Below are 26738 nucleotides of genomic sequence, written 5' to 3'. Positions count from 1 at the left end.
TTTTTTAATCTGGTATTTGGGATTAGAAATTAAAAAATTTTTTTATTAAGATTTGGGATTACAAAATAAAAAATTATTTCTAATTTTATTTAAATTACTTTTTTAATGCATTACTTGCAACCCTGAGTTTAACTCATTACGTTGCATGAATCAAACTTATATTAATAATAAGAACATTAAGTCACTCCACTTTGAACTCTTTGAACACACCAAGTACAACTATACCCCCCATAACATACAAACACAATTTCATCGTTTGATTATACTATATTTTAATTTGTGGTTATACATACAAATATATTAAATAATAATACAGTTTTACGCTTACTTAAAAAAATATATTTTTTTCAAATTAATAGAAATCATTACAAACGATCTCATATAAATAACTTTTTGCATTTATTTTTTCTAGCGAAGACTCCTGACTAGTCGGTCGGCGTATATAGAAATATCAATCAAAAAATTATAACAGTAAATAATATATAAATTACAACAAGTAAGATAACCGCAAAAGGGTATTGTAAACTTATTTGCATAAAAAAATATATAAATTTTGCTTAAGACATTTTTGGTAATACCGTTTAAATTACAAATTGCCAAGTGCACAAACAATTTTATTTATGGAAAATTGAAAGTTGTTGCAATTACAATAGTTTCGGAGCATAACTTGCACATGAGCATAAGAGTACTCGTATATACAGAAATGCATTATGTAAATACAAATCGTCACTGAAAATGCAAACATCACTTTTAATGAGTTTTTAGGCGAAGAAAAAACGATTTAATAGAATCCACTCATGTTGAAACAAAATTTGGGTTTTGGTTATAAAATGGTTATGTATTGGTTATATCTGCGAGCGGAAGCTTGAAATTTTACGATATTACAAATATGTATATATGATGTGGTGAATTGTGAGCAATAAAAAAATCGAATTTTTGGATGATACGTTGTTTTGCATTTCAGGTGACGAAATATACTTGCATGTATGTCTGTATGTATGCGCATGTGATTTATATTATGCGCTCACAATCGCTTAGTGAGACACTCATCGCCATTTAACAATATTCCATCGTCATTTTTCAAAAGTTTGTAATTATATATAATAATTATAGTATATTATATATATTTATGTATTGACTTAATTATTGGTTATATAAAATGTGTTGATTGGTGTTTTGATTACGTTTCAATTTGTTTTTTTTTAGCAAGTTTTTTGTTTTCCTTTTTAATTTTCTTTTGTTTTTGTGTTTTTATTTTTATTTTTTGATTTTCTTTTGGTTTTGTTTCTCTTTTGATTTGTTGTTTTTGCTTAATTGTTAGAAGAACTTTGATTTCGTTACCGCAATAATTTGCTTTACTCACAACTTTGATTTTCAACATTTATGCACAAGTGTATATGTATGTATGTAAGTTTTCTGTTTATTTTTTCGTTTGTTGTCACAATGCACATTGATATCATCAGGCTAGTTTTATAATTGCATGTAACCATGTAGAACAATTGGAAGTATGTACATATGTACTCATGTATATATGTATTTAGTAGTGAATTCAATTCGCTTTTCGCAATTCTATGGCAGTTAGTATTTATTTCGCTTCGATTAGTTACTCTTTGTGTGTTTGTGTGTACATATTTATGTAATTTTGTGTTTTTTGTTTTTATAAAATGCAATATCATAAGTAAAATATTTCGTTTATCAATTTCAATATTCGTTGAGGGTTTTTTGTTTGTTGGGGATTTCAGTTTTTGAATATTATTTTGTTTTTCAAAATAAGTTTAAATTTTCCTGCTCAGCGCTGCTTTGTGTTTGCGTGTTTTTTTTTTGTACATTTTAAATTTTCTCATTTACCGTTAGTGCAGTTAGTAACTTATTGTTTTATATTATTATTGAAGCTGAGTATATTTTTTTGATAATTTACAATAAATATGTTAATAATTTGCATTAATTTCTCATTTCGTCCGCCTATGGATTCCTCACACCACTTACTTAGCAAAAATTATAACGCTACAACAACAACAACCGCTATGTGTCTCAATGAGTATATTTCCAGCAGACTCAATATGAGCAAGACAAACCTAACCTCTTTTCAAAAATTCGTTTTCCAATATTTTGTTGACAAAATAAATACAATTATTTTCTATAAACAATTCCGTGGGTTACTTGTAAAAAATGTTTATTACGAAAATACATAGTACATAAAACATAAACCCTCGCACTAAAACTGATAACTTCTGACAGTTGTTATATTCACTTTTTTTACAACCATTACGAGTATGGGAACGACTTCTGTCAAAATATGTAAATGGGTGACAGCCGATTTTAGAAAATTAAAAAAAAAAATACTATAACGTTGGTTTTGAAATTTTCAGGGTATATTTGTACACTGTGTCAATTTTGAAAAAAAAAAACATTTTTTACTCCGCCTTTCTCCGTGGATGAAACTTCAAAATAAAAAATTCTCGTTAAACTAGAAGCTAGTCTATGTTCAATGACCTAAAAAAAAGGTCCAAAATTGACAAAATGGCAACTTTAAAAAATGAGTTTTACCCCAAATTTTGGTAGTTTTTGGCTTGCCAAAATTCAATTTTTGATAAGATTTAAAAACCAAGAGGTCATTGTATGTAGAATTACATGCAATACAGGCAAAAATAGCATGAGTTTTGAATCATTTGTATTCGAGTTATCACTGCAGTAAATTGGAAAAATGTTGTTTGGAAACAAATAACTGTAGTTACTGAGACTAGAGCTGAGCGGCTACTCTTTAAATGGCTGTAACTCAAAAACTATTTGAGATATCGTTTTGAAATTTTGGCTTGCTATGGCTTTAAGGTATAAACTATCAAAATATAAAACAACAAGGATCTTTTTTTTCAAATTTCTTAGAGGCTGTTAAAAAACTTTCCACGCTTAATAAATAAATAATTTTGAAAATGTGATTTTGTATTGGTATCGAATGCAAATAATGATAAGATGCGTGCAACAAGTCCCTGTATGACACTAACCACCTCTTTATGTGCCCTGTTAACCCTACACATCTGATACCTCTCTCTCTATGGTCCGAAACAACACGTTTCCTGAGCCTTTCGTTGGTTGAACTCGATGAAAACTTATCTAATCCATAACAAGGATGGGTCGCTATGACAACAAAAAAAATGATAAGATGTTTCTAAATAAAAGTTAATCAAATATTCCTCTTCAACTCAACCAATAAAAAAAAAATAATAACAAAAGTATCATTTGTCATTTGATATTTTTTTTCTATGACATTAGTACGTTTTAAAACCAAACCTTGTTTATATGATTTACAAGTATATTCATTTACAAATGTTTGACTGACTATGCAAAGAAAAAACTATTCTGTGAAATTAAATGTATCACTTTCTCCATTTTGCACTTTGCCCTTAGAATTATGACTAAAAAATTATTAAATTAACTTTTGAATAATTTTTTTTTATTATGCAATTATGAAAATCTTAATTAAAAAATTAAAATTATTTTTAAATGTTGAAAAACAAATCAATCTGTAATATTGGAATATAAAATTAAAAAAAAAATTTACCAATAAAATCCGCATTTATTTTTAATCCCAAACACTGATTGAAAAAAAAATCAATTTCGAATACTAGAATTAAAAATAAAAAAATTGCATCTCAAATTAACATTTTTAATCCCAAATCTGGATTGAAAATAGAAAAAAAAATCAATCCAAAGCTTTAAAGTTCAACAAAAAAAATGGTTTTAGAATTTAAATTTATCGCACTTGCATACTTCGTGTCCTATCATTTTGTTTAAATTGTGAAAAGAAAAGCTAATTTGTATTAAATAACAAGATAGTTTTGCTCTGCTTGCTTTATTTGCTTTTAATTATAATGCTTCAGTTAGAAATATGTAAATACTGCCTTTTTAACGCTTTTCACGCCAGCTTTTAATTTGAAAAATCATTATTTTTAAGTTGTTACTCCGTTCTTTTAATTGAAAAATTTTTCAATTTTTATCCCAAATATTCTGGGCTTCAATTATCATTTTTTATTATTGAATTAAAAACCGAAACTTTCAATTTTTCTATTAAATCGAAAGCATTAAATTTTCAAATTTAAACATCCTGGAAAAATTAGCATTAAAAGTTGAATATTTAACTTTAATTCCCCAAAATCAGAAGCGAAAATTGAAAAACTAACATTTAAGAAAAATTTTTCGAAATCAAAAATTCGCAACCCTAAATTTAACAGTACTGCTTCAATTGTTAATTAAAACTTTCAAAGTTCTGTCGGGCTGTCTGTTAAAAATTTTCTAGAATATTTAATTTTTTAACATTTATTTTGTAATAAAGAATATGGAATAAATGCGGAACTATTGCAACAAAAAAACAAAACAAATAACCCAAATAATATTAAAAACTCATAATCGATTGCAGGCCGTAATAATATTAACTATTCTTTTGAGAAAAAATAATTCACCAATAATTGCTATTGCTTGAAATCTGAAATCTATGCTATTTCTTAAAGTCTGGCGGACAATTGTCTTAATGTTTCGTTTAACTATTGTATTTGGGTAAATGAAATCGTTATTGGGTACTAGATAAACCTAACCTTACATAATTTATGCACATAATTTGTAAAATCTTCTTATTTACTAATTTAAATGAATGAAAAAATATCAAAACCTTAAATAATATTACAAAATGATCGTAAAAATAATTTAAAAGAAGTCCCCAGCATTATTTGGTACTACTTAGTATTCGAGAATTTATTACTACTATTTGTGTAGTTTTTATACACTTGCAACATGTTGCTACAGAGCATAACAGTTTTGTTAAATGCTACTTTTTTAAACTTTGTATTGCACTTGACACGAGTAAACTGCTAATGAGTTCAGCGTGTCCATAAGAGATAAGATTTGCGTAACGACATCGACCCGGACTAACGTCGGACAAAGCACAAGGTTCTCAAAACTAATGAGTACACACACAGCTGTGCTGACAGTCCTCGGATTGCAAGAGCTACCTCGCTTGTGCGTTGAGTTTCAAATTTTGTTCCCGGTCTTCCTGAAAGCACTTGGTTAGAAAAAGCCAGGGTCCCTGCCGGCCACGTGGATCAGACTGTCGAAAGCATTTCTCAAAACTATCGTGGGAATGTTTTCTGCCGCCACAAAAGTTATTTTATTAAATGTTGTTGCTATATTATGTGTATATGTGTACCTAACTAAGCTAACTATGAGTTATTATTTGAGGTTAAAGACGATGAAAAAAATAATATCGGATAATTTTTCCATAATAACTACTTTAATTTTTCAAAATTCCAATGCTTATGTATGTATGTGTGTATTTACTTAGAAGACTTTAGGATACGTACATATGTATATATTTTACAAATTCTCGACATTCGAATGCAATTATAATTAAAGTTATTCATACGTTACTGCTAAAATACAAATACAACATTAGTAAAAGTTGTCTGCGCGTTCGCAACTAGTAACTGCAAACGTTGCGCGCTTCACTTTAGTGCCCTACAACATATGATTAGTATATTCCAATTCATTTGCATATATGTTTGTTTGTATGTATGTATATATCTAAATGCCATTTGGCGTAATTTTGTTTGGCTATCGATAAAGAGTTAGAATATTTGAGTTACAATACTATTTGCAATAAAATCATGAACATTTCATGCACTTCGCCCCAATAACATCAACAACATCATCGCGGTTCATAGACGAATTCAGTTTGCGCATGCGCATTGTTGCGCGCATGCTGACAACAGTGCGCATGAATGTGTGTGGTTTGAGTTTGCACTTTGCTCACGTAATCCTCGCTCGAATCGTTCGTTGTCGACTGTTCGTACTCATAGACATTACTGCTACTACTATATACACTTTGGCTGCCGTATATCGTGGACTGTATGGGGGATTCAAAGTGTACCGCACGCGGCGACAACTCGTAGACAGGCTCCGGTTCCACGGTGAACGTCAAGCCACAGGAACAATGCTCCAGTAAAGGCGCAGACGACGCGTCCTGGGTTTGGGCCAATGGCTTTGGCAGCGGTAATAATGGCGGCAACGGTGGCGGTGTCACCAGTGAGGACATAGACGAGGAAGCATGCACCACTGCCTGCTCGGTTATGGTAGCCGCAACTACTGATGCTGATGTCGCTGGTAGAGGTGGTGGTGGTGGTGGTGAGGGTGAGGAGAGACAGTCATGACAATAATGAACGCTATTATAATGATGGTAGTGCTGATGTATGTATGGTGATGATGATGATGATGTATGCAATGGGTTTGTGCTTGTGGGCAGCGATAATGAGGTGGCGGCCGTGTTGGCAGCAGCGCTTGCGCTTGTGCTGGCACTTGGTATTGTGATTTTGAATGGGCGCCGGCGCAAGGTTTGGCCGGCGTTCGTAGCGGTGTTGTGTGTGTTATGTATGCGGAGTAAGGGCAGCGGTGGCGGCGGTGGTGGTGTTGGTGAAGGCGTTTGTGTTGTTGTTGTTGTCGATGAAGTCTCAGTTTCGGTCTCAGTCGTTGTGCCGGAGGGCGGCGGTAGTGGCGCAATGGGTCTCAGTACCGGCTGATGGCAGCGACATATTGCAACTCAAAAAGTGCCGCCATCATTGTGCGTTTCCTTGGCGGTGGCACTATCAACGCCGCCGCCGTCATGCGTTTTTGGTGTTGTATAACCGTCGTTGTGCGTGTTGTTGATGCCGTTCGTCTGGCGATTCGTATTGCTATGATTATGATTGCAATTTGGCTGCAAATGATGTGGATGTGGTGGTAGATGTGCGTGTGCATGATTGTTACTTGTGGTATGATTTTGATTTTGGCTTGCTTTGGGCAATGGCGAATGCTGCTCGTCGAGCGAAGATGAATCCGTCGTGTTCTGCGTAATATTCAAAGACTTGGGTGGTATGGGTGGTGGTGGCGGCATTGGCAGATCTTCGATATCAAAGGAATTCGCGGAGTTTTCACGTTGATTTATATTGAGTGTTGCGTTGATTGTGTACGCGCTGTCGAGACTGCCATTCGACGCCATGCGACAGTGATCGCGGTGATGCACGGTGCTTTGGGAATTGCTCGATGACTCTTCGCTTAGATTATTCAAGTTGTTCAGCTCGTGTGAACTTGTCGTTGAGATGCCGGAATCACGAAAATCATTTGGCCCATAACCGACCACATTCAGTTGTTGTGTCTCGCCGACGCTCGTTAGCGAGTGTGGTGGTTGATCGGCTTCGGGATCGTCAAAACTAATATCCACCACAGCATACTTTTGACCGTGCTCATGCTGTTGCTGTTGCTGCTGCTGCTGTTGTTGTTGATGGTGTGCCGATAGTGGGCGACGTGGCATGGAGCCAGCCGACGGGTATTGGCTACTCGTGAAATCATTTATTGCAATCGGATTTGAGGCGCGTTTGTCGGGTGTTATGCCACGCGGCGGTAGCGGTGGCGCGCTTGGTGAACCGGGCTGATTCGTATTACGTTTGGGCGGCACCTCTGGCCCATCCATGCTGCCCATGAAATTCTGCGAACGCGGTCGATTCGGCACCGGTGGCACTTTGTCACGCGTAATCTCTACTGTGCTCATACTCTCATTGCTCAGCATTTGGTATGAATTATTTATAAGCAATGTGTTTGCAGTTTCAACTGGGCGCAGCGTGTCACCCGGTCGCGTATATATATCATCATGCTCGTACACACCATAATAATTTGAAGATCCAGCATTTGTATTGGGATTACCCAGGCTCATAGTGCGATTCTCCGTTGGTAGTGGTGGCAGTGGTGTATTAACTATACTCTCCGAATGTTGTCGCTTCAAACGACCGAGTCCCGATAAGCTTTGCTTTAGCTGTGAGAAGCGTTCGAGCAAACGATTGTGTAGCGGTTGTACGCCCGATGGCGCCAGTGTGCCGTGCAGCTCTAAGGCTTGCTCCAGCACTTGTATTTGCTCCAATATAAGTGCTTTCAATTTTTGCACATTCGCTTGTTGGCCGTGACCTTGTGGCGATTTGAGGAACTGTTCGGAGAAGAATGCCTCTTGATATTTGCTTATGCCGCCCATTACATTGGCATCGATAATGCCCTGCAAACGCATTGAGAACGGATTTATATTGCGTTTTGGTTCGCTGCGGTACTGTACTATCAGATCCCATAATTCTTTGCCAACATTGTTCATTGTCTCGCAGGCGAATTCGACGGGTGTGATTTCGTGCACTGACTTGTGTTTCACTTCGAACCAACGTAATATGCCCGGCAGCGGATTGGATATTTCGAGTTTCGTTCGTTCGATCCAAAGTGATTTGAATTCGTTATCCTTATCAATCGGACCTTTGTAGATGGGGCGATCGTAGATGAAGCGCGTGACGTCGTTGACCTTGAAAGGATAATGTTAAATAACGGGTTTATATGCAACTGAGAATAAAAGTTAATGCTCAGTTCATAGGAAAGTTAAATATACTCACTTCATAGAATCTAGCAATTTTCTCCGGCACCGGCACCATTGCCGTCTTCAACGCTTGCGCATCGCCAACCGGTCGCACATTACTAATCTGTATATACTGTTCGGGTGCAGTGAGTATCGAGTTGTCCGGTGGACTGTTGTTGGTTAAAATTTGCGCTGTGGGAAATTCGGTTTGCAAGCGTTGTGTGAAAGCACCAATGCGTTCGTACTCCAAGCCGCGATATACAAACTGTTTATTCTGTAATTTTAATATAAATTATTAGTTTTTGTGTATAGTATAATTAATAAAACACAAAAGAGGGGGGACCTACCCGCACGAATAGCGGAAAACCCAAACCATAGAAACCAACGCGGAAATACTCCGGCTCCGGCCGCAACTGTGTCAAGATATTTTGAAAGAATTTCGCCTCCAAAATAAGTATTTCACTGAGCCTATTGTAGTCGAAGCGGCGTGTCTCGTAAAGCACAGCCAATTCTTTGCATAACGGTATACCTTTCTCCCAACATTTGCCCTTATCGAAATATTTCAGAATCTGTAGCAGAAAAGCGTTTAATATACGTAAAAAATTAAAGGGTTATAGTGGCTATTTTACCTCGTGATAAAGCCGCTCCTTGCGCTGCCACTCCGGCTGGCCAGTGTTATCACAAGGCGCAAAGCAGAGCGATTCCCGATCCCAACTGAGCATATTAGCATAGAGTTTGAGCGTGTAGCCGGCCTCTGTGTAGTTTTCGGCTTGCAAATGCAAGTCGTGCAGTTTGTAGATATATCTGAAAAAAAAAGAATCAAATATGATTTCGTAAAACGAATTTTCACATACTTAATGACTTTGAATTTGTATTTCATTATTTTTCGAAATTATACATTATTGTACATGTAGAAAACGATGCAGAAGTATTTGGTATAATGATAACTGCCGTGCCATTACAAAGCCACCTTGCAGCCGGTTGTGACGGAGGCTGTGAAAGAACGATACCGCGAGAAGCGGAGGGAAGTGATATGTGAGTGCTATAAGCTTAAGATGCTGGCCAGCAGTACATCGATTCGAAAATTTTACTAGACATTAAAGCAATAAACAAATTGGTTGAAGCCCGGAGCCAGCTTCTGTAAAGACAATAATGCTAACCTGATAACAGACACTGAGGGTACTATTAAAATTTTGGAGGGAACACATGTCGACACGGTTTAATGCTGAAAGCAAAGCTGCGAGGGATAAAGAACCCGCATCAACAATCGTAGCGACATTATCGTTTCGCAACTTGACAAAGTTGAGGTGAAAACAGTTCTAAGGTGACTTAAAAACAGCAAAGCAATTTGGATGCCTTTGATTTGTTAATGACACTCAGAACCTCCCTATCGGTGAAAGCAACAGTTGCGCAGTATTTTGGCATTTTGTGCAATCGTCGGGTAACACATCTTTTCGCCTTATCCACCGAAGGGTGCAGTATAAATTGTCGGCTAATATAGCTCGCGCACTTCTTCGGGTCCGAGGAGGCATGATCGTCGAATTGGATTTCGACACGGTTATCGTTATGTCTCCTCGGATTGGACAGAGATTTGACAATATTCACCCCGACGGAGAGACTTCAGGTGCTCTACCCATTTCGTCTGCTTATTTGATTTACCAGTTGTCGAAATTCCAAGTTGAGATCCGTAATGCGCGGGCTACAAGGATCGACCAGGCGTAAGGAGTCGCACTCGTTTGCTAAGACTGCTGATTCAGTTGCAAAATTGGATCGTAGTTCGCGAATGAAGCGAGCAGTAGCAGCAACGATCACTTTGCGGACTTGAATATGGGCAGATAGTCTGATGCGGGAGTTAGCATAGGTCGCCAGGGTATGCTGTTTATAAGACCATCACTGGCTATTGTGATGTCAAGTGAGCTCCCATAATTCTGGTGGGGCTTCGTCATTCATGGTGCAGAATGTCGAATCGTCTATCTAATCCGCCAGCTCCCCATTCCCCTATGTTCGTTTGATAGGCAGGAGAGCCAAAGGTCTGAATAGGAGTTATGCTGTCTAGTTGAGCTCCTTGGAATCGTAGAGGTTCCTTGTTGGCCACTAGGCCGCGAATTGGGTGCATCTTGCAAGCCGTTGAGTCGCATTATTGCGTTGGCAGCAGGGGCCACATAACGTGTGGATCACTACCTATGTGTCTTAAGACCTGAGCAGGTCTTAAGATGGCTCCAACCATTGCATGAATTGCGTAAATTATGGTGAAGCCTTATTGCGCATACACAGCAGAAAAATACCTCCGGCCCCGGTTTGGACTCCATGCAAGCACGGATCAGTAGGATGCTGTTCTAATGATGGCAGTATTAACATGTTACTTACCGACGATCGAAATGCCAGCCCTTGGACGGATAAAATCCGAGTCAATTCCGGTAACGTAGAACCGGCTGCCGTGGGAATTGTTTATTTTAGTAGCCTCATTGGTGCTTGTTTCATATTTATATTGCAAAATGAAGGGATCTGATGAACTTTAAGATTGTATTAGTATTATATGGGAAGTAGGCGTGGTCAATTGCGTTCATTTTCAGACGGAAGGATGAGGATATCAAGTGATTGTCAGATACCAAATTTTTGGAAATTTTCTAAATCAGTGTTTTACTCGATTTTACGCAATAAATACCTTATAGACTTTTACTGACCAAAAAAAAAGTCAATAATTTTCAATGCCTTGGATGATTGACATGGCATAGAGGAGAATGTATATTGTATAAAGAAGATATTATATAAGGGATCATACAGGGTTTGTCCGGAAAGTAATAGGAATGATTTTCTTTCGCCGCGACTGTATTTTGGAGCGCACAGTCTGGATTCGGTAGAGGGCGTCCCTAGCTAACGAACGAGCGCCTAGTCAGTTGTCTCCGAGCACCTAAAGAGTCAGGACAAAAATTTTCGCGCGATGTGTTTCTGTGAGTGGTGCAAGCCAAAATAGCACTTTTAAATTTTGAAATTTATTCCAAACTCTTGCAGTACAATCAAATGGCATAACAACAACGAGTGGAGTGGTGGTATAATTAAATCTTTCTTTTACTCACCGCAAATACATTTCCTTGCGATTGATTTCATTTTTATAGAAATTCAATAAGTTCACTGTGCAGGACATGCGCTTGTCACGATTCTCCTCGCCCTGCATAACGCTGCGATAATCCAACAGACGTTCCAATAAACGCGTCACAGATGCTATGAAAGCAATGCCCGAGTCTTTCCAATTGGGATTCTCCGATTGCACTTTCTCAAGCAAACTAAATAGAGTGATTTTGGAAACCATTATTTTTTTTAGAGTTAAATAGAGGTTAAGTTAATTTAAATAATAATCATAAAATTTATATTTGTGAAATTCGAAAATGTTAGTCGACAAAATAAAATTTAGTGTTAGCATATTAATTCATATTAAAATGTATAAAAATGTTATATAGTTAGTGTCTGACAAATGCAGCAGCAAGCCACATACATACAGCTATATTTGGCCGTTAGCAACATAATTTTGAGTTGAAATTTTAATAAATAATTTAATTTTTACTATCGCTCGTTTGGTTGTGTTGAAAAAAATTAATTCTAAGAATAATTCAAATAATTTTATGATAGAATTTTACAATGAAATGTTAGCAAATCATAAAGAATAGTTATACTACAACAACAAAAGAGAATGATGACAGCATATGAGTTGATAATTTTCACTTACACCAAGCTTAGATGTTCCCTTCGTTTGGTTGGTTGCATTTTGAGTTAATTAATTGTATGCATAGTTAACATGTTTTTTTTAATAGGCGATTTGTAGGCGATGGACAGACATTTAACATGATAATGATTAGTATAAAATAGGCATATGTTTATACGTATATACAATTTGGTTTAAAGAGACAACTGAAGAATTGAAAAACAAACACAAACACATACACATACAAGCATCGATATAAAAAGTTTAACACCGCAGTGTATGCTGGAGTAAAACACAAAAAATATCCTGTACGCGATTTGTCATACACGGAATCCTCGATATTGATAATGTAAAAAGTTCAACCCCGAGCTTTTATGATTAAGTTGTTCTGCAATTGGCACTTTTTAAGGTGAAATACTGAGAGAGAAATAAGTCTGTAAAACGTATTGTGATTCATTAAACTTTCACTCACACTGAAGGGTATAAGCCAAAGTTCAAAAGTTCTAAAATCATTATATTAGCTATATGGGTGCTACGGCAACTATTCACTTGAAGACGATTATAAAAAAACGTCGAAAAAAAATTTAGCCTTAGACACTCAAGTCTTTATTTCGGTGTTAGATGGTTAAAAAAGCATATTGCGCTATTAAGCTCCGATTTCGACCACTTTAAGATAAAAGTCTAATATCGTTCAGATTTTTTTTCAATTGACGAGATATATTCACGAAATTTGGAACGAATTATTATTGCTGTAGTTGTTGTTATAAGGGTTATTTAGTCCCCGTTCAGATGGTAAAGTTCAGTTATGTAAGTTGTCATCGAGGTCATTCAATGGTAGGTCCAGGAAACGTGCTGTTTCGACGGGATCGGACCATAGGGAGAGGGGTGTCAGATGTTAGGGCTTGCGAAGAAATGGTTAGAGTCATGCGGGGACTCGTTGCGTGCTGGATATAGTATAGTTGATATGCCGGCGTCTATTCTGGATAAGTATGACTTTAACTTGCTACAACTCGAACAACTTGCAGTAACTCGAACTCGTTATCTACAATGGTTGGTGGTTTGACTCCAAGGGAGTCGGTGAAGGTGTTTATGGCTACACGGTGAATGACGGTCAGTGCATGTCTTACATCGTCAACGTACTTGAGAAAGCACCTCTTGATGCTCCTAAGAGGCGGTTCTGCGTCAGGCAGCTGACTGTAGGGATGATTTCTACGAAAACACCGCAGCAGAAACTGCTTGGAGAGGAGTTCATTATGCTCCTTAACTGGGAGCATATAGGCCTCGCTGTACAAATGTTCGGTAGGAGACATCAAGAGGTATCCCGTTATAGTCAGGAGTGCGGTGTTCTGACATGTCTGAAGCTTCCTCGTCTGCGTTTCAATGCATCGAAGCGATCATACTGGTGCGGCGTACTTAAAGACCGGTCGGCCGATTGACTTGTATGTTACCAATAACGTTTCTTTGTCTTTTGTCAATAATCGCGGTCTTGTGAGGAGTGAAGAAGCATAAGCTGTCGAGTGTCGCGCATAAAATCTTAGGGTTATTGACAGTCGGAATTATAACAAGATCGACACTACAATATTAAGGTCAAGTCTGTACACATCTAACCTCGTTTTGATCGGAAATTATTATTATCCAAGACAACAGTACAATACACGAATACATTGTTCAAATCGGACTATTATAGCATATAGCTGCTATACAAACATATTAAAATCTTCCGCTGTTACATATATAAGACTGTCATCTTTGGCTCTGTGGGGTATACAACTTTTACGTTTTTACTCCAGCCTACAGCGGATGCTTGTTGAAGCCAACATTTAACTGTTATTTTCTTTTTAGAGAGCTTACATTGTGCTGAAAAGTTCGCGATACTCATCATCGCCTTTATTTTCGCTGATAAGCAGATCCAACTTATCGATAAGTTCACTCTCCACTAAGCGGAATGAACCACGTGCGCTCTGAAAAAAATCAAATACAAATGTGATATTTACGCTTTGTTCCCCTACGAACCAAATTCTTACTTGTTCGCATTGCATCATGTCGTAGAACACCGTGAGGGTCGCTTTTCTCAGTGCCTGCTCAGGCACGAGCGTGACCTCCAAGAACGGCCCAACCATCGAGGGTATAAAGTGTAATTTCTGCTCCCCCAACTGTGACCACATGCTTAGTATCTGGAAGCCCATTAGCACGCGCATGTCACCATGAGTATTCAAAATCTTTCGACGTTTCGGTTCGCGATATTTTTCCAATTGCAGTGAGGGCTGTGTTAGAAATGTTACCGCCAAACTGAAGTAAGACCACCAAAGTGGTGAGTCAAAGGATTGTGGACCGAGAAAACGGTAAACCAATGGTTTAGCGAACTCCTCCAAAGCCTTACGCAGAACATCGTTGCAAGCCAATTTCATGATCAGCCAATCGGTAGGGAACACTTGCCAATCTTGCGAGAGCAGTTCCTCAAACACCAATAAAGACTTGCTGAGGAAATCTTTCAAATCACGTGGATCCTTATTGGGGCTCAACTCGTCCCAGTAGTGTTTGTAATGTGTCTCATCGAGGAGCTGCAACAGACCCAGTAGACAAGCGACCAATTGTGGCAGCACAGTGTTGGCACCTTCCATCATAATGCTTATGGTTTTTATGAGTATGCCGAGGATGTTTTTACACAGCGAATCCAGATCATGTTGCAAAGTATTTGTGACTTTTTCGCGCTGCTGACGCTGCAGATCGTAGAGGTGATTGAGAATTTCAGATATTATTTCGGCACACAGGCGTAGCTCATCGCGGCGACCAAGGTGCATGCGCAAATGTTTGCAGGCGACAGAGAGCACCACAGTGCGTGAGTCTAGAAGAAGTGGAAGACAGTGGAAAAGTAGTTGAAAAGTTCCGAACAAATTAAAGCTAAAATTATTTTAATACAAAGAAAATCCACGACTCACCATCTTCGTGAAACAGCTCGCCAGACACCAGATCCTTAACCGCATTCAGCTTGGCCTGCACCAGACGTACTGGCGCATCTCTGGGTATGGCATCCAGCATATTGCGTGCCAGCATACCCAACTCCGGCGCGGGTAATGTGTCCTTCAACTGCTCCAACACCACGCCGGTGGAGTTCAGCAGCGCCTCTTGTGTGGGTATGATTACATCGTAGGATGGCACCGCCAACATACCGTTGAGCGCCGTAAAAAGCGAGTGCAAATCTCTGCGGAACGAGTCCTCATACTGGCCGCCGGTAGCGCGGGCAAACAGCTTGCGCGATTGTATCAGCAATTTGAAGATGTACTCTAGCGAACTGAAGCATTTCTGAAATGGATCTGGATGCTCAGCCTTGGTCATAAACACAGCCATATGCTCAACCGAAGTTATCAAACCCTTATAGACGAGCGCGGCTGCGAAGTGATTCTCAATGTAAGCATTCATAACGGGACGAAAATGTTGGAATTTATTGCTTTGCAAGACGCTGAAAATGCTGACGAGCACATGAAAGACCAGACCCGAATGCTCAGTGCTGTTACCTTCCTCATTGGAGAACATGGCGAATAATGCATCGAGCACATCTTGCAGGAATTTAACCAGCTCCTCGTCGTTCAAACGCAACACACCCGTAAGTGAGTCTTGTATCGTCTCGGGATTTGTACGCCACTGCAGTAGCGACAGCAGATCGGCATTCTGCGTGAGTTTCGTCGAACATAAAAGTGATTTAATGACAAAAACTTCCTTTGAACTACGATGGAATATGGAACTGCAATCCACTTTGGCGTGCGGATCCTTCGGTTTGCTTGGCAATTTTAGATAATTACCGGCATGCAGTTTGGCCAAATCTTCACACTTGTAGACGTACAACTCGTGTTGGCCATCGGTCAGTGTCGCACCACTGGGATCCATAAGACGCGCAAAGCTGAAACCGAAGAGTTTCGGGTCCGATTTATCGCGTGTAGAACAATGACGAAACTCGAAACGCACATGCGCAGCGGAGAACTTATCTATGGGCACACTCAGGCGCAACATTTCATTCCAACAGGGAGAGTTCTGATGATACAATATCATGGATTTGTAGTAGCTCTGCGAATCCATGCCCGAAGCGCCCCACAAACATTCCGTTAAAATATTACCAGCCGTGTCGAGCACAACCACGGTAGTTAGTATATTTTTTGCGGTATTCTTGCCGCCACGCTCGAACTCGGCGCGTTCCAGCGTAATAAAGAGATCGTTGCGCACGTCGCCGGGCATGATGACATCGGGAAAGCCCATTTTTCGTGTGATTGTCGTGCCTTGAAAGAGTAACGGTTGCTCTTGGCGCGCCTGTCCGAGTCCGCCGTGCAATAGCTTCAACGAAACTACGATACCCTGTGTATTTTGATTGCCTGAGGTTATTGGCGAGAATTTGCCAGTGGATTTCTTAATAATTAATTCGTGTAGTTGATGGAAGTCTTTTTCTTCGCATTGGTAAATCTAAATTGGTTTAGCGTGGTAAAAAAAAATTGTTATCAGAAAAAACATTTAAATAATAAATGCCGAAAAAAGAAGTTAAATATCTTATACTGTACCATATATCAACTCTAATATAATAAAGTATTCACGAAACAAAAAGAAAACCAACAAACAATTTTTAGATAATACGAGTGTAGTCCGATAATCACCTAGACTCTGAGATAGTTGAGATATTTGGGATCTTAGAAAGAAAGTTTGGGAACAGTCGAAATAGTGGAATTCACCAGAATGCCTAAGGTTTACAAGGCGTCATCTATATATGCATTCATTATTAAATAATATTTGACCTAATAGACCAGGTCCAGCACGCAGTGAAGAAAATATAGCAGCCGTAGCTGAGAGTGTAATTGATAATTGATAATTGATTCGGGCGAGATCTAAAATTGAAAGCGTACAAAATACATCTTGTACAAGAACCGAAGCCGCTATATTTTCCCAAGCGACATCGCTTCGCTCTATGGGCTCTTGAAAAGTTCCAAGAAGATCCGACGTTTTCAAGCCAAATTTTGTTCAGCGATGAGGCCCATTTTTCGCCTTTATTAAAACATTAGCTGGTTCTACTTGCCCAAACCCTTCTAGATCCTTCGCTGTACTTGGCAAACCTCCGTACAGGCAATTTTTCAGATGGCTTAAAGTATTTGGAGCGCCGCTGAGTCAAGTGTATCGAACTGAAAAGAGACTAGTTGAGACTAAGTACTCATCGGATCGTCGTCGTATATACGGAATAGCCATACTTTGGTACTTGTTTTATGGTTTCCTCAAACATACGCCGGCTTTGCAACACCGGATCATGCAGAATTCGAGAAAATCAGGTAACAGACCTGTTTATTTGTATTGAAAAATTCTAAGCTTTCTAAGAGGTCCGCGTCATATGGGGAACTCGGCACTATACCGAATTTTTGAGCTTTAATATACCATAGACCCGTTATTTTTTATTTTTGGATCAAAAACATGAATTTCCCAGACTTAATAGGCACAAATTGCTGATGATTTTCAGTACAGGCAATTTTCTACTTTTAGCTAAGAATTGCTAGATTCTATGAATATCTCTAACACTATGCTGGTACAAAAGTCCTATATATATTATTACTATAATTATCATATTTTGCTATTCATATTTTTATTGACCCACCTTAAAGTTATACTCTTTCTCCTCCGACTCAATTGAGCTATCATATTGTGTAATATCGTTTAGCGGCAAAACACCCACACCAAATGGCCGACGATAGGTTGGACCCGTGCAACAGAGGCTATTATTCTTTTCCACCTTTTTGCCCGTTTCCGAAGGATTAATTTTGCCCACGCGCATTACCACAGCCACTAAATGTAGGTCTTCATTTAAATCGACAGCACCTGGAAGAAAATACATGCAAAATGGTTAAGAATTTTTATACGTACAAGTAGTTCTAGCAGTGTTCCCATTTGCATAACATTAATTTTTTGAAGACCTACCCAAATCCGTGAACACCGTACAATTGCTATGCAATTTTTCTATGTAATTTGAGAAACCGTCTTTGGAGATCTTAACCAGAAATCGCTCGGACAACGCACGCATGCGCATCGGATTGGCATCGTATAGGTAGAAATATACCTCAGCATCATCGCCGCCGATACGGTGGCCGAAATCACGCATACAAAAGTATAAATGGTGTGTGAGAATTTTCCGTTGAACTTTGCGACGCAACGTGCCTCGGCTCTGTAGGTGAAGTTGGATGAAAGGAAAATATATTTAATATGTTGTTGTTAATTTTTTTCCATTAAGTCCGTCTTACCGAAGATGCTTTGGCATTGTCTGCGCTAGATACATGCACATTGTACAAACCTACAATGCCGATGTTGTGCGGATCTACAGCTAGTGGACCGATACGTGGCACTTGATCCAAGCCGAGCTTTCTGCAAGAGAAAAAAGTTTTTTTGTAGTTATTTCTCTGCAATATTTTTTATTTTAGCAACAAATGAATGGAAAGGTTCGAAACAATAAAATTAAGACGACTATAAGAATTTGTGGAAAACGTCACTGTTTCAAAAAAAACCTCCGAAAAATGGAAATCAGCCCTTTTAGCGAGCTAAAGTGAACATCCCCTCCACAGGCTTGTGCGCTTAGTTTGGGAGCCACCACGTAGAAAACGTCCCCAATGAAACGAAACAACAAGCCCCGGAGGAGAATCCCCCTTTTTGATGACGATCATGGCAAACGAATTAAAGATAACGATTTAAGGACATGCACCTGGAATGTCCGGACCCTTAATTGGGAAGATGCCGTTGCCCAGCTGGCTTGATGTCCCCGTTAGAATAAAGGCTGACATCACACCCGTCCAAAAAATGCGATGGATCGGGAGAAGGACTGAGACGAGTAGGTTCTTGTGGCATTTACTACAGTGGCAATATAAAGGAGCACAAATTCGTCTAGCCACAATCCGCATCAAAACGAAGTTTTTCAACATATCACTGATTTGCGCCCACGCCCCGACGGAAGAGAAGGACGATGTAACCAAGGATGCCTTCTATGAGCACTTGGAACGCACCTATGAGAGCTGACCCTGCCACGATGTCAAAATCGTGTTTGGCGACTTTAACGCCAGGGTGGGCAAGGAAGGCCAACAGTCGGTAAATTCAGCTTCCACGAGGAAATATCCCCAAATGGGCTGATCGACTTCGGTAAAAATGTTGCCGGGGTCCGAAATATGGTTATCTGTAGTACTAGATTCCGGCATAGAAAAATTCACCAAGCTACCTGGCTGTATCCGGATCGAAAAGCCAACAATCAGATCGATTATATTGTGATAGACGGAAGACACGTCTCTAGTGCTTTAGACGTGCGTACGCTCCGAGGCACTAACATCGACTCAGACCACTATCTTTTTGCAGTCAAGATATGCACCCGCCTCTGTGCAGCAAAAACGCACGTCAACAAACACAAGGAAGGTTCGATGTCGAGAAGCTCCAATCACAACAGATAGCCGAACGATTTTCTACACGACTTGCACTCCTGCTTTCTGAGAGCACTCGTCAAGAACTCGGTATAATGGAACAGTGGGACGGCATTTCAAATTCCTTAGGTACAGCTGCAACCGAAACTATTAGTTTTCGGAAAAAGCAAAAGAAGAGAAAACATACTGCCTACCTCCCAACGTTACGATCGACCACAGCACGTGCGGGATGAGATAGATACCGAAAGTTGAGGAGGGAAACGAGACGCATTTGCAGACAGAAAAGGAGATAGGCCGAAATGCGTGAGTATGAAGGAGCTTGACAAGCTGGCCGACAGGAGTAATATATATGTATAGATATTGATACCATTGGCCTCAACACCTGCGCTTCTTCTTTCTCCAAACTGGATAAGGAAGCAAAGCAAATGGGTCTGCCTGTGAACGAGGACAAGACGAAATTTCAATATCTGCCATCAAACAAACAGTCGTCGCTTCCACGTTACTATTCACAGTCATAACTTCGAAGGCGTAGATAATTTCGTCTATCTTGGAACTAATGTCGCAGTGGAAATCCAACGCAGAATAACTCTTGCCAACAGATGCTACTTCGGACTGAGTAAGCAATTAAGAAGTAAAATCCCCTCTCGACGAACAAGGACCAAATTCTACAATACACTCATCATTCTCGTCTTGCTAAATGATGCAGAGGCATGGTCGATGACAACATATCTGATGAGTCGACGTTATGAGCTTTCATGAGAAAGGTTCTACGGAAGATTTATGATCCTTTTCCTGTTGGCAACGGCGACTACCGCAGGTGAAGTAACGATGAGCTGTAGGCGACGACATTGAGATAGTTATGCTCAATAATCTGCAGATTTTTATATATTGGGTCAATAGACTCATTGCGGGTTCCCAAAAGCCGCCGAAAATCAAAAAGCTTGCATCAAACTAAGAAAGCCGGTTCAAATTTGATTTAAGTGTATGACACTTAAAAAAAGAAGTTCACTTAATTTCATTCAGATAAATTAAGCGATGATAAATATATGCGATATAAAGTTAGTTGAAAAGACGAAATTTCTTTGATTTAGTATATGGAAAGATCTGGATATATTTCTAATATGTTTAGTTACGATCAAGATAACATTCTCACGAAGTTCAATAAGAGCACTTCTACATTGACGGATATTTATAGAAAAAAGAACAACCTCTAATATAGTACAGTCGAACTTCCATAACTCGAACTTCTTTAACTCGAATTTTCTCTAACTCGAACTAAATGGGTTGGCAGTAGCATTAAGAGAGTAATTAACATATAAATTTCCTTCCGTAACTCGAACTTCCATAACTCGAAGTTCTCCATAACTCGAACGAAAATACATAATTATGACTTCTATAACTCGAAGTAATGTGCTTTTCTCTCATTCTACAACTCGCAGTATCCTGGTCTATAACTCCAAGGCCTGGATGATTGGCTTAATTTTTGAAGAATGGGCTCTAAATTTGGATAAGCGCTTTCAAAGTACTGGCCGAAAAATTTTATTGTTTATTGATAATTGCCCAGCACATTCTAAAGACGTACAAAGCAAACTGAAAGCCATTGAACTGGCATTTTTTCCACCGAATATGACCTCTAAATTACAGCCGCTGGATCAGGGAGTAATTCAAAACTTGAAAGTTTTTTATCGTACCAGAATAGTAAAAGAAGCACTAAAGCGTATAGAGGCAAACGAAAAACAAGATATTACACTTACGGATTGCATCAATCATGTAACAAAAGCTTGGGATATTGACGTCAAAAATCAAACCATAGCGAATTGCTTCAAAAAAGCTGGATTTGGTCAATACTCTGAATGGGAAGAGGAAGATGACATACCTCTGAGTTTTTAAGTACTACTGATGAATATCGAAATGTAATTGAAGCTGATTACGAAGCATGGTTAAAAGCAAACAAAATAACTTGCAGTGCTACTCTTCAGGATTATATTGCAGTAGATAATGACCTTTGCACAACTGGCTTTCCTACAGATGCTGATATTGTTGAGAATTACTGCCCTGAATTAGATGATCCAATATTAAGCGGAACGGAGAGTGACGGCGAGGGATCGGTAGAAGAAACTATTCAGCAGCCTCCAAATGCTTTCCGAACATTGAGTTTATATTTGCAAACAAATGACACTACAACTGATGAGCACTATACGGCTTTAAACAAATTAGAGTCATTTTTTACTGAAAATACAAAAAAAAAGAAAATTTTCAGTCACTAATTTCTGAATACTTCACTTCACTGTAACTTATTACAGTTTTCTGTAATGTGTGTTTTAAACAGCAAATACATATTCATCATTTAATATACTCTAAAGTAGCAATTGAGTTTCTTTAAAAAAAAAATTTTTTTCTATAACTCGAAGTCTCCCTAAGTCGAAGTTTTTTTTGGGATAATAGTGATTCGAGTTATGGAAGTTCGACTGTATCATAGGAAAGCTGCTGAAAGGTATGTACTGATTTCGACTATTTTGGATCAGAGTTGTCTTATGTCATGTATGTCATGTCATGTTGTCTTATGTCTTATGTCAAGTATTTCATGAACTTTCAGCTAAGCTTTATTTTGATATCTTTCTTGATACCTATATTGAAGGTGGCTTGGTTGTCAAGCGATTTCGCCTGCCTCGAAGTTACGTTTATATTCACATTGTAAGCAGTTTCTACCAAAGTCTTTCTGACTTATCAGATCCGGCCTATAATAGGGTCTAAGACTATCTATTAATAAGTATCTGAACCAGTATGATTCAATTTGTTATGAATTCATTCATTATGATTGTTTATGAATAATTGTTCCAATAATTTTTAGTTTTATTTCTCGAAAAATGTTTATGACTTTATACTACTAAGAAAAAAAGAATAAGTTATTATTTGGATTTGAAAGACATTTTGTGGAAGTACCCCGAAATATATTAAATCCCAAACATTTGCTGAAACTGCTTTTCCTCCCTATTTGGCTGCACCATAAATTAGATGCCCAAATCGTGTATCAATATATCTGATCTGATGATTATTTAAAATAATGGGCATATACTTAATGACTTATAAAAGAAAATTGAAAACTTCAATTCCGAGCTTTTAGATCAAGGTTTAACAGTCTTGTCAATTTCACAAAAATTTAGGCAGACATAAAACGTAGTACATATCACCAACACTTGTACTGAAAGCAAAAACTGGCCTTAGCTGACTCAAGTTCAACGAAAAATAACCAACATTCGGTGGGTACTACGTCACATACATTTATTTCGAAGTAAATCACAACTACCAAATCAAATATTGAAATACTGAGTCAACAATGCTCCATAAGCGGCCACACGACGACGACATTCCACAGCAACAGCAACGGCATAGAAGAATTCGCTGAAGATAAATTTTTTGGTACAATCATATGGGCCGATTGCTGTCGGTGTGGTGTAGTTGTTGGCCAACTACCACTACCACTACCAAGCAGTGGTTAATGTTCAAGCGGAACGAAAACGCGATCGGCAGTGGCCGCCTAAACGCTTACATACAGCAGCAGCAGAAGCAGGCTCGCTGTCGCTGTTGTGCTACACAGCGGGCTGCCGTTCTACGCTTACGTCGTCTACCTGGCTTACGCAGAGAAAGAGATGGCCAACAAGCGGCCTAATGATCGCGACGACTACTACGACGACGACGACGACGATGATGATGACGGCAATGAGGGTAGCGAACGCTAAACGATCTCGTTACATACATATCTACACATATACACTCGTACTTACTTATAAGTTGGAGCGCAGATCGATCTTAGGCGGCGTTGACCACAATGAGTATAACAACAATAACAATAGCGAAACGAGTGTTGTTGAGGAGTTGCGCGTGCGTGAAGCTCTCACTGCCGCTGATGGCTCTAACGAGGTAGAAATGTGCAATGGCATGAGGATGAGGAGTGGCAAGTACATACTACATACATACATATGTATGTATATAGTACGCACATATATAAATAAAAACTATATACATAAATATACACACGAAGAACGAGCGTTGCTGCTGCCATCTCCTGCAATTCATCACGTTCCCGTTTAGAGACATGGAACATTTTTCAAAGGCGTGGAATGCATTTATGTCGCTTTTACTTATTTATTTGTGCTTCTTTGGCTAACTTTATATGCTCGTAGCTTAAACGTGTTTATGAGCGTAAGGCACTTCAAAGAGCGCCTCAAAGTGGCAAGAGTAGTGCAATTCAGCTGGCACTCGCTTTAAAAGTGCTGCTCGGTTCCACTCGCAGCTGATATGTATAAGTACATATGTGTGTATGTATGTCGGTTGGCACACGAGCATCTCATTCGTAACTCATTATTTTTATGTGAGCAACTTAGCGTCTAGGTATTCAGAAGCTTTTGTGGCAACAGGTTATAACTTCATTTCTCCGACTTCGGTGACAATGTGTATGACCATGCATGGGTTTGTGCTCGTGAAGAGACATTGAATTGCTTGCTACAAGACCAGTTAGCAGTTCTTACCAGCAGACAAAATGTATATGAATATGTATAGTATGTGTATATGATTAGGTGTAGGCAAAATACGTTTAAAGGGTTGCCAAGTTGTAAATCAATGCCTCTTTTAGGATACAATGGAACGGGAATGGAAATATAGAAATATTTATTCATGTTCTTTAGTAAATAACATGATTTAGAAACGAACAGAACACGTCCAGCACGCAGTGGAGAAAATATAGCAGCCATAGCTGAGGGTGTACACGAAGACCGCGGAGAGTCGGTTAGTTTCCGTTTGCAGCAACTTGGACTGACGTAAGGAACGACTTGGCGCATTTTACGTGAAGATCTTAAATAAAAAGCGTACAAAATACAACATGTGCAAGAACTGAAGCCACTCGACCCTTTTCAAGCGATATCGCTTCGCTCTATGGGCTCCTGAAAAGTTCTAAGAAGATCGATATATCAGCGATGAGACCCATTTCTGGCTTAAGGGGCGTAGAGCAACCAGAAAAAATACGGTTTGGTGTGGTTTGTGGGCCAGTGGAAACATCGGAAACATGATTCTTCAAAAATGATGTCGATGAGAACGTAATCATCAATGGCGACCGCTATTGCGTCATGATAACCGACTTTTTAATGGTTAAAATTGAAGCTCGCGATCTCGGCGACATTTTGTTTCAACAAGAACGCGACATTTCTCACAAACTGCATCAATCAATGGATTTATTGAGGGAACACTTCATTGAGCAGACAATTTCACGTTTTAGGCCGGTCGATTGGCCATCAAGATTGTGATATCACACCGTTAGACTTTTTCCTGTGGGAATATGTAAAGTCTAAGGTCTATGCGGACAATCCCCTTCGATTCAGGCATTGGAGCAAAACAAGGCGCGTGTCATTCGCCAGTTACCAGTCGAATTGCTCGAACGAGTCATCGAAAATTGGACTCAACGGATGGACCATCGCAGACGTCGCCGTGGCCAACATTTGAAAAAGATAATCTACAAAATATAAATACCAAAGAATTTTCTTTCGAATGATAATAAACATTCCCCATTAAATTTGAAGTTTCTGTGTTTTTTTTTTAATGTAGGGAACCTCGATATAGATCACCCTATATAACATAAATAGTTTTTTTTGATACCTTGCCTATCGCTCACTCCGAACCAGTTTCAATTATTCTAACTGTGATTTTATTACGTATCATTGAATAGAGCGAAAGTTCTTTAAGTTGGTTAAGCTTAAGCGCCTAAAGATATGCAAAAAATTCAGTTTTCTCTTAAAATTTTAAATATTCTAAGTTTTTAAAAAATCAGCGATATTGAATTTGACCATACTATTTGAAAAATAATTTTGCTCATTTACAAAAACATGGCAACTCAGCGCTGAAAAGATAAATAGTTTTATTCATGCGCATTTCCATACTCATAAGTAAATGGTTGACTTTTTTGATAAAAACTAGTTTTCGATTTTGAAAAATGGCTCAATATTAAAGTCCATTTGCTCATACTTATCACCTACGCTTGGCTCTATACAAAGAGCAATAGAGCGAAGCAGAGAGCGCTAAACTAGCTAAGAGCAGCAGTAACATACACCTATGCATACAAACATACACACACACAGCCACAAGCCACAATAGCATTGGTACATAAAGTGGCATAAGATAATTTATTGGACTTGGCCAAGGCAAGAAGCCAAGCGAGGATTCGAACTGGGAGATCTGCCAACGATCTTAGCACAGATGCGCACATAAATAGCTACATACATATGCATATGTATGTATGTATATAAACGTATTCATGCTTATTGCTTGCGCCGCGGCTCTGGCAACTGAACAGTAGCTGTTTGAGTAATGAACTCTTTAAGTCGCTTTTAATTGGGCGCAGCAACGGTGTATTATTTTCGGATAAATTTAAGGTACTCGAATTAAATAAGAATATTTTATGGAAAGAAGACGACATTTTCAAGTGGTAAACATTAATGTTTGTGCACTTTGCTGCCTGTCTCTAGACATCTTAGTTGAGTTGAATGAAAAGTGTCGAACGAAAATGATGTTTATATGTATTTATGTTTATATATATTTATATGTACCTAACTAAAACTAACCGTGTTGAAATTTGAGCAAACAATTCAGATAAGAAAACTACAATTATTTACACATTGATAAGAAAAAGACGGGTCATCGGTGTGTGTTTGACTTCTGCTCCGCTTTTGTCAAATGCATGAAATATGCACAACCACAAATAAATTTTCAGAGTTATTGTATATACATACATATGTATGCATGTATGTGTGTGTGTGTATGTAAGGTGAAACTCCACGCAAAATGTCACAGACTTCAATGGCGCCGAAATTCGTGGTCCAACACCGGGTCTACAGCTCTTTAAAGCATATCCTTGGATTAGCCAAGCAAACGAATGGAAAAAGTGCAAATAAACAAAGATAAAATGTGACAATTCAACAAATTATAAATACATAAAATAATAAAGTGTAAGACGTGTTGATTTGCCTGCGTTTGTCTGCCTATATGTGATTTGCTTATCGGCTCATCGCAAGACCTGTGTTCTAGGTACAAATATTAAGCGCATGTGTCTGTATGTGTGTATGTATGAAGATGGGCATCTTCGATGGCAACTGCAACCGATTTCTATAGAGAGTTTACTAATTCGTGCTGTCTCTGGCGACAAGTTCTTAGCGGCGATTAC

The 26738-nt window shown here is 38.6% G+C and overlaps 1 protein-coding gene across 2 annotated transcripts in view; it reads right to left on the bottom strand.

Annotated features, from left to right (window-relative positions):
* Nucleotides 1-365: 365 nt before the first annotated feature.
* The window catches only part of LOC126766487 (dedicator of cytokinesis protein 3), a 97285-nt gene continuing 70912 nt past the window's right edge, over nt 366-26738 (bottom strand). The window contains exons 4-15 of one of the 2 annotated variants that reach the window (XM_050484264.1): nt 18371-18491; nt 18051-18294; nt 17731-17951; nt 15047-16559; nt 14132-14952; nt 13959-14068; nt 12132-12149; nt 11485-11691; nt 9037-9211; nt 8755-8976; nt 8445-8681; nt 366-8356 (exon numbers count right to left, since the gene is read on the bottom strand). In XM_050484264.1, coding sequence (XP_050340221.1) covers nt 6584-8356; nt 8445-8681; nt 8755-8976; nt 9037-9211; nt 11485-11691; nt 12132-12149; nt 13959-14068; nt 14132-14952; nt 15047-16559; nt 17731-17951; nt 18051-18294; nt 18371-18491 — 5662 coding nt within the window. In that variant the 3' untranslated portion in view covers nt 366-6583. The remainder of the gene's footprint in view (nt 8357-8444; nt 8682-8754; nt 8977-9036; nt 9212-11484; nt 11692-12131; nt 12150-13958; nt 14069-14131; nt 14953-15046; nt 16560-17730; nt 17952-18050; nt 18295-18370; nt 18492-26738) is intronic. The other variant, XM_050484268.1, reaches the window with a different exon arrangement.

The sequence above is a fragment of the Bactrocera neohumeralis genome, chromosome 2 (assembly GCF_024586455.1).
Source record: "Bactrocera neohumeralis isolate Rockhampton chromosome 2, APGP_CSIRO_Bneo_wtdbg2-racon-allhic-juicebox.fasta_v2, whole genome shotgun sequence".
In the NCBI taxonomy this organism is placed as follows: domain Eukaryota; kingdom Metazoa; phylum Arthropoda; class Insecta; order Diptera; family Tephritidae; genus Bactrocera; species Bactrocera neohumeralis.
The sequence above is the reverse complement of the archived record's forward strand: the minus strand, read 5'-3'. Positions and strand labels throughout refer to the sequence as shown.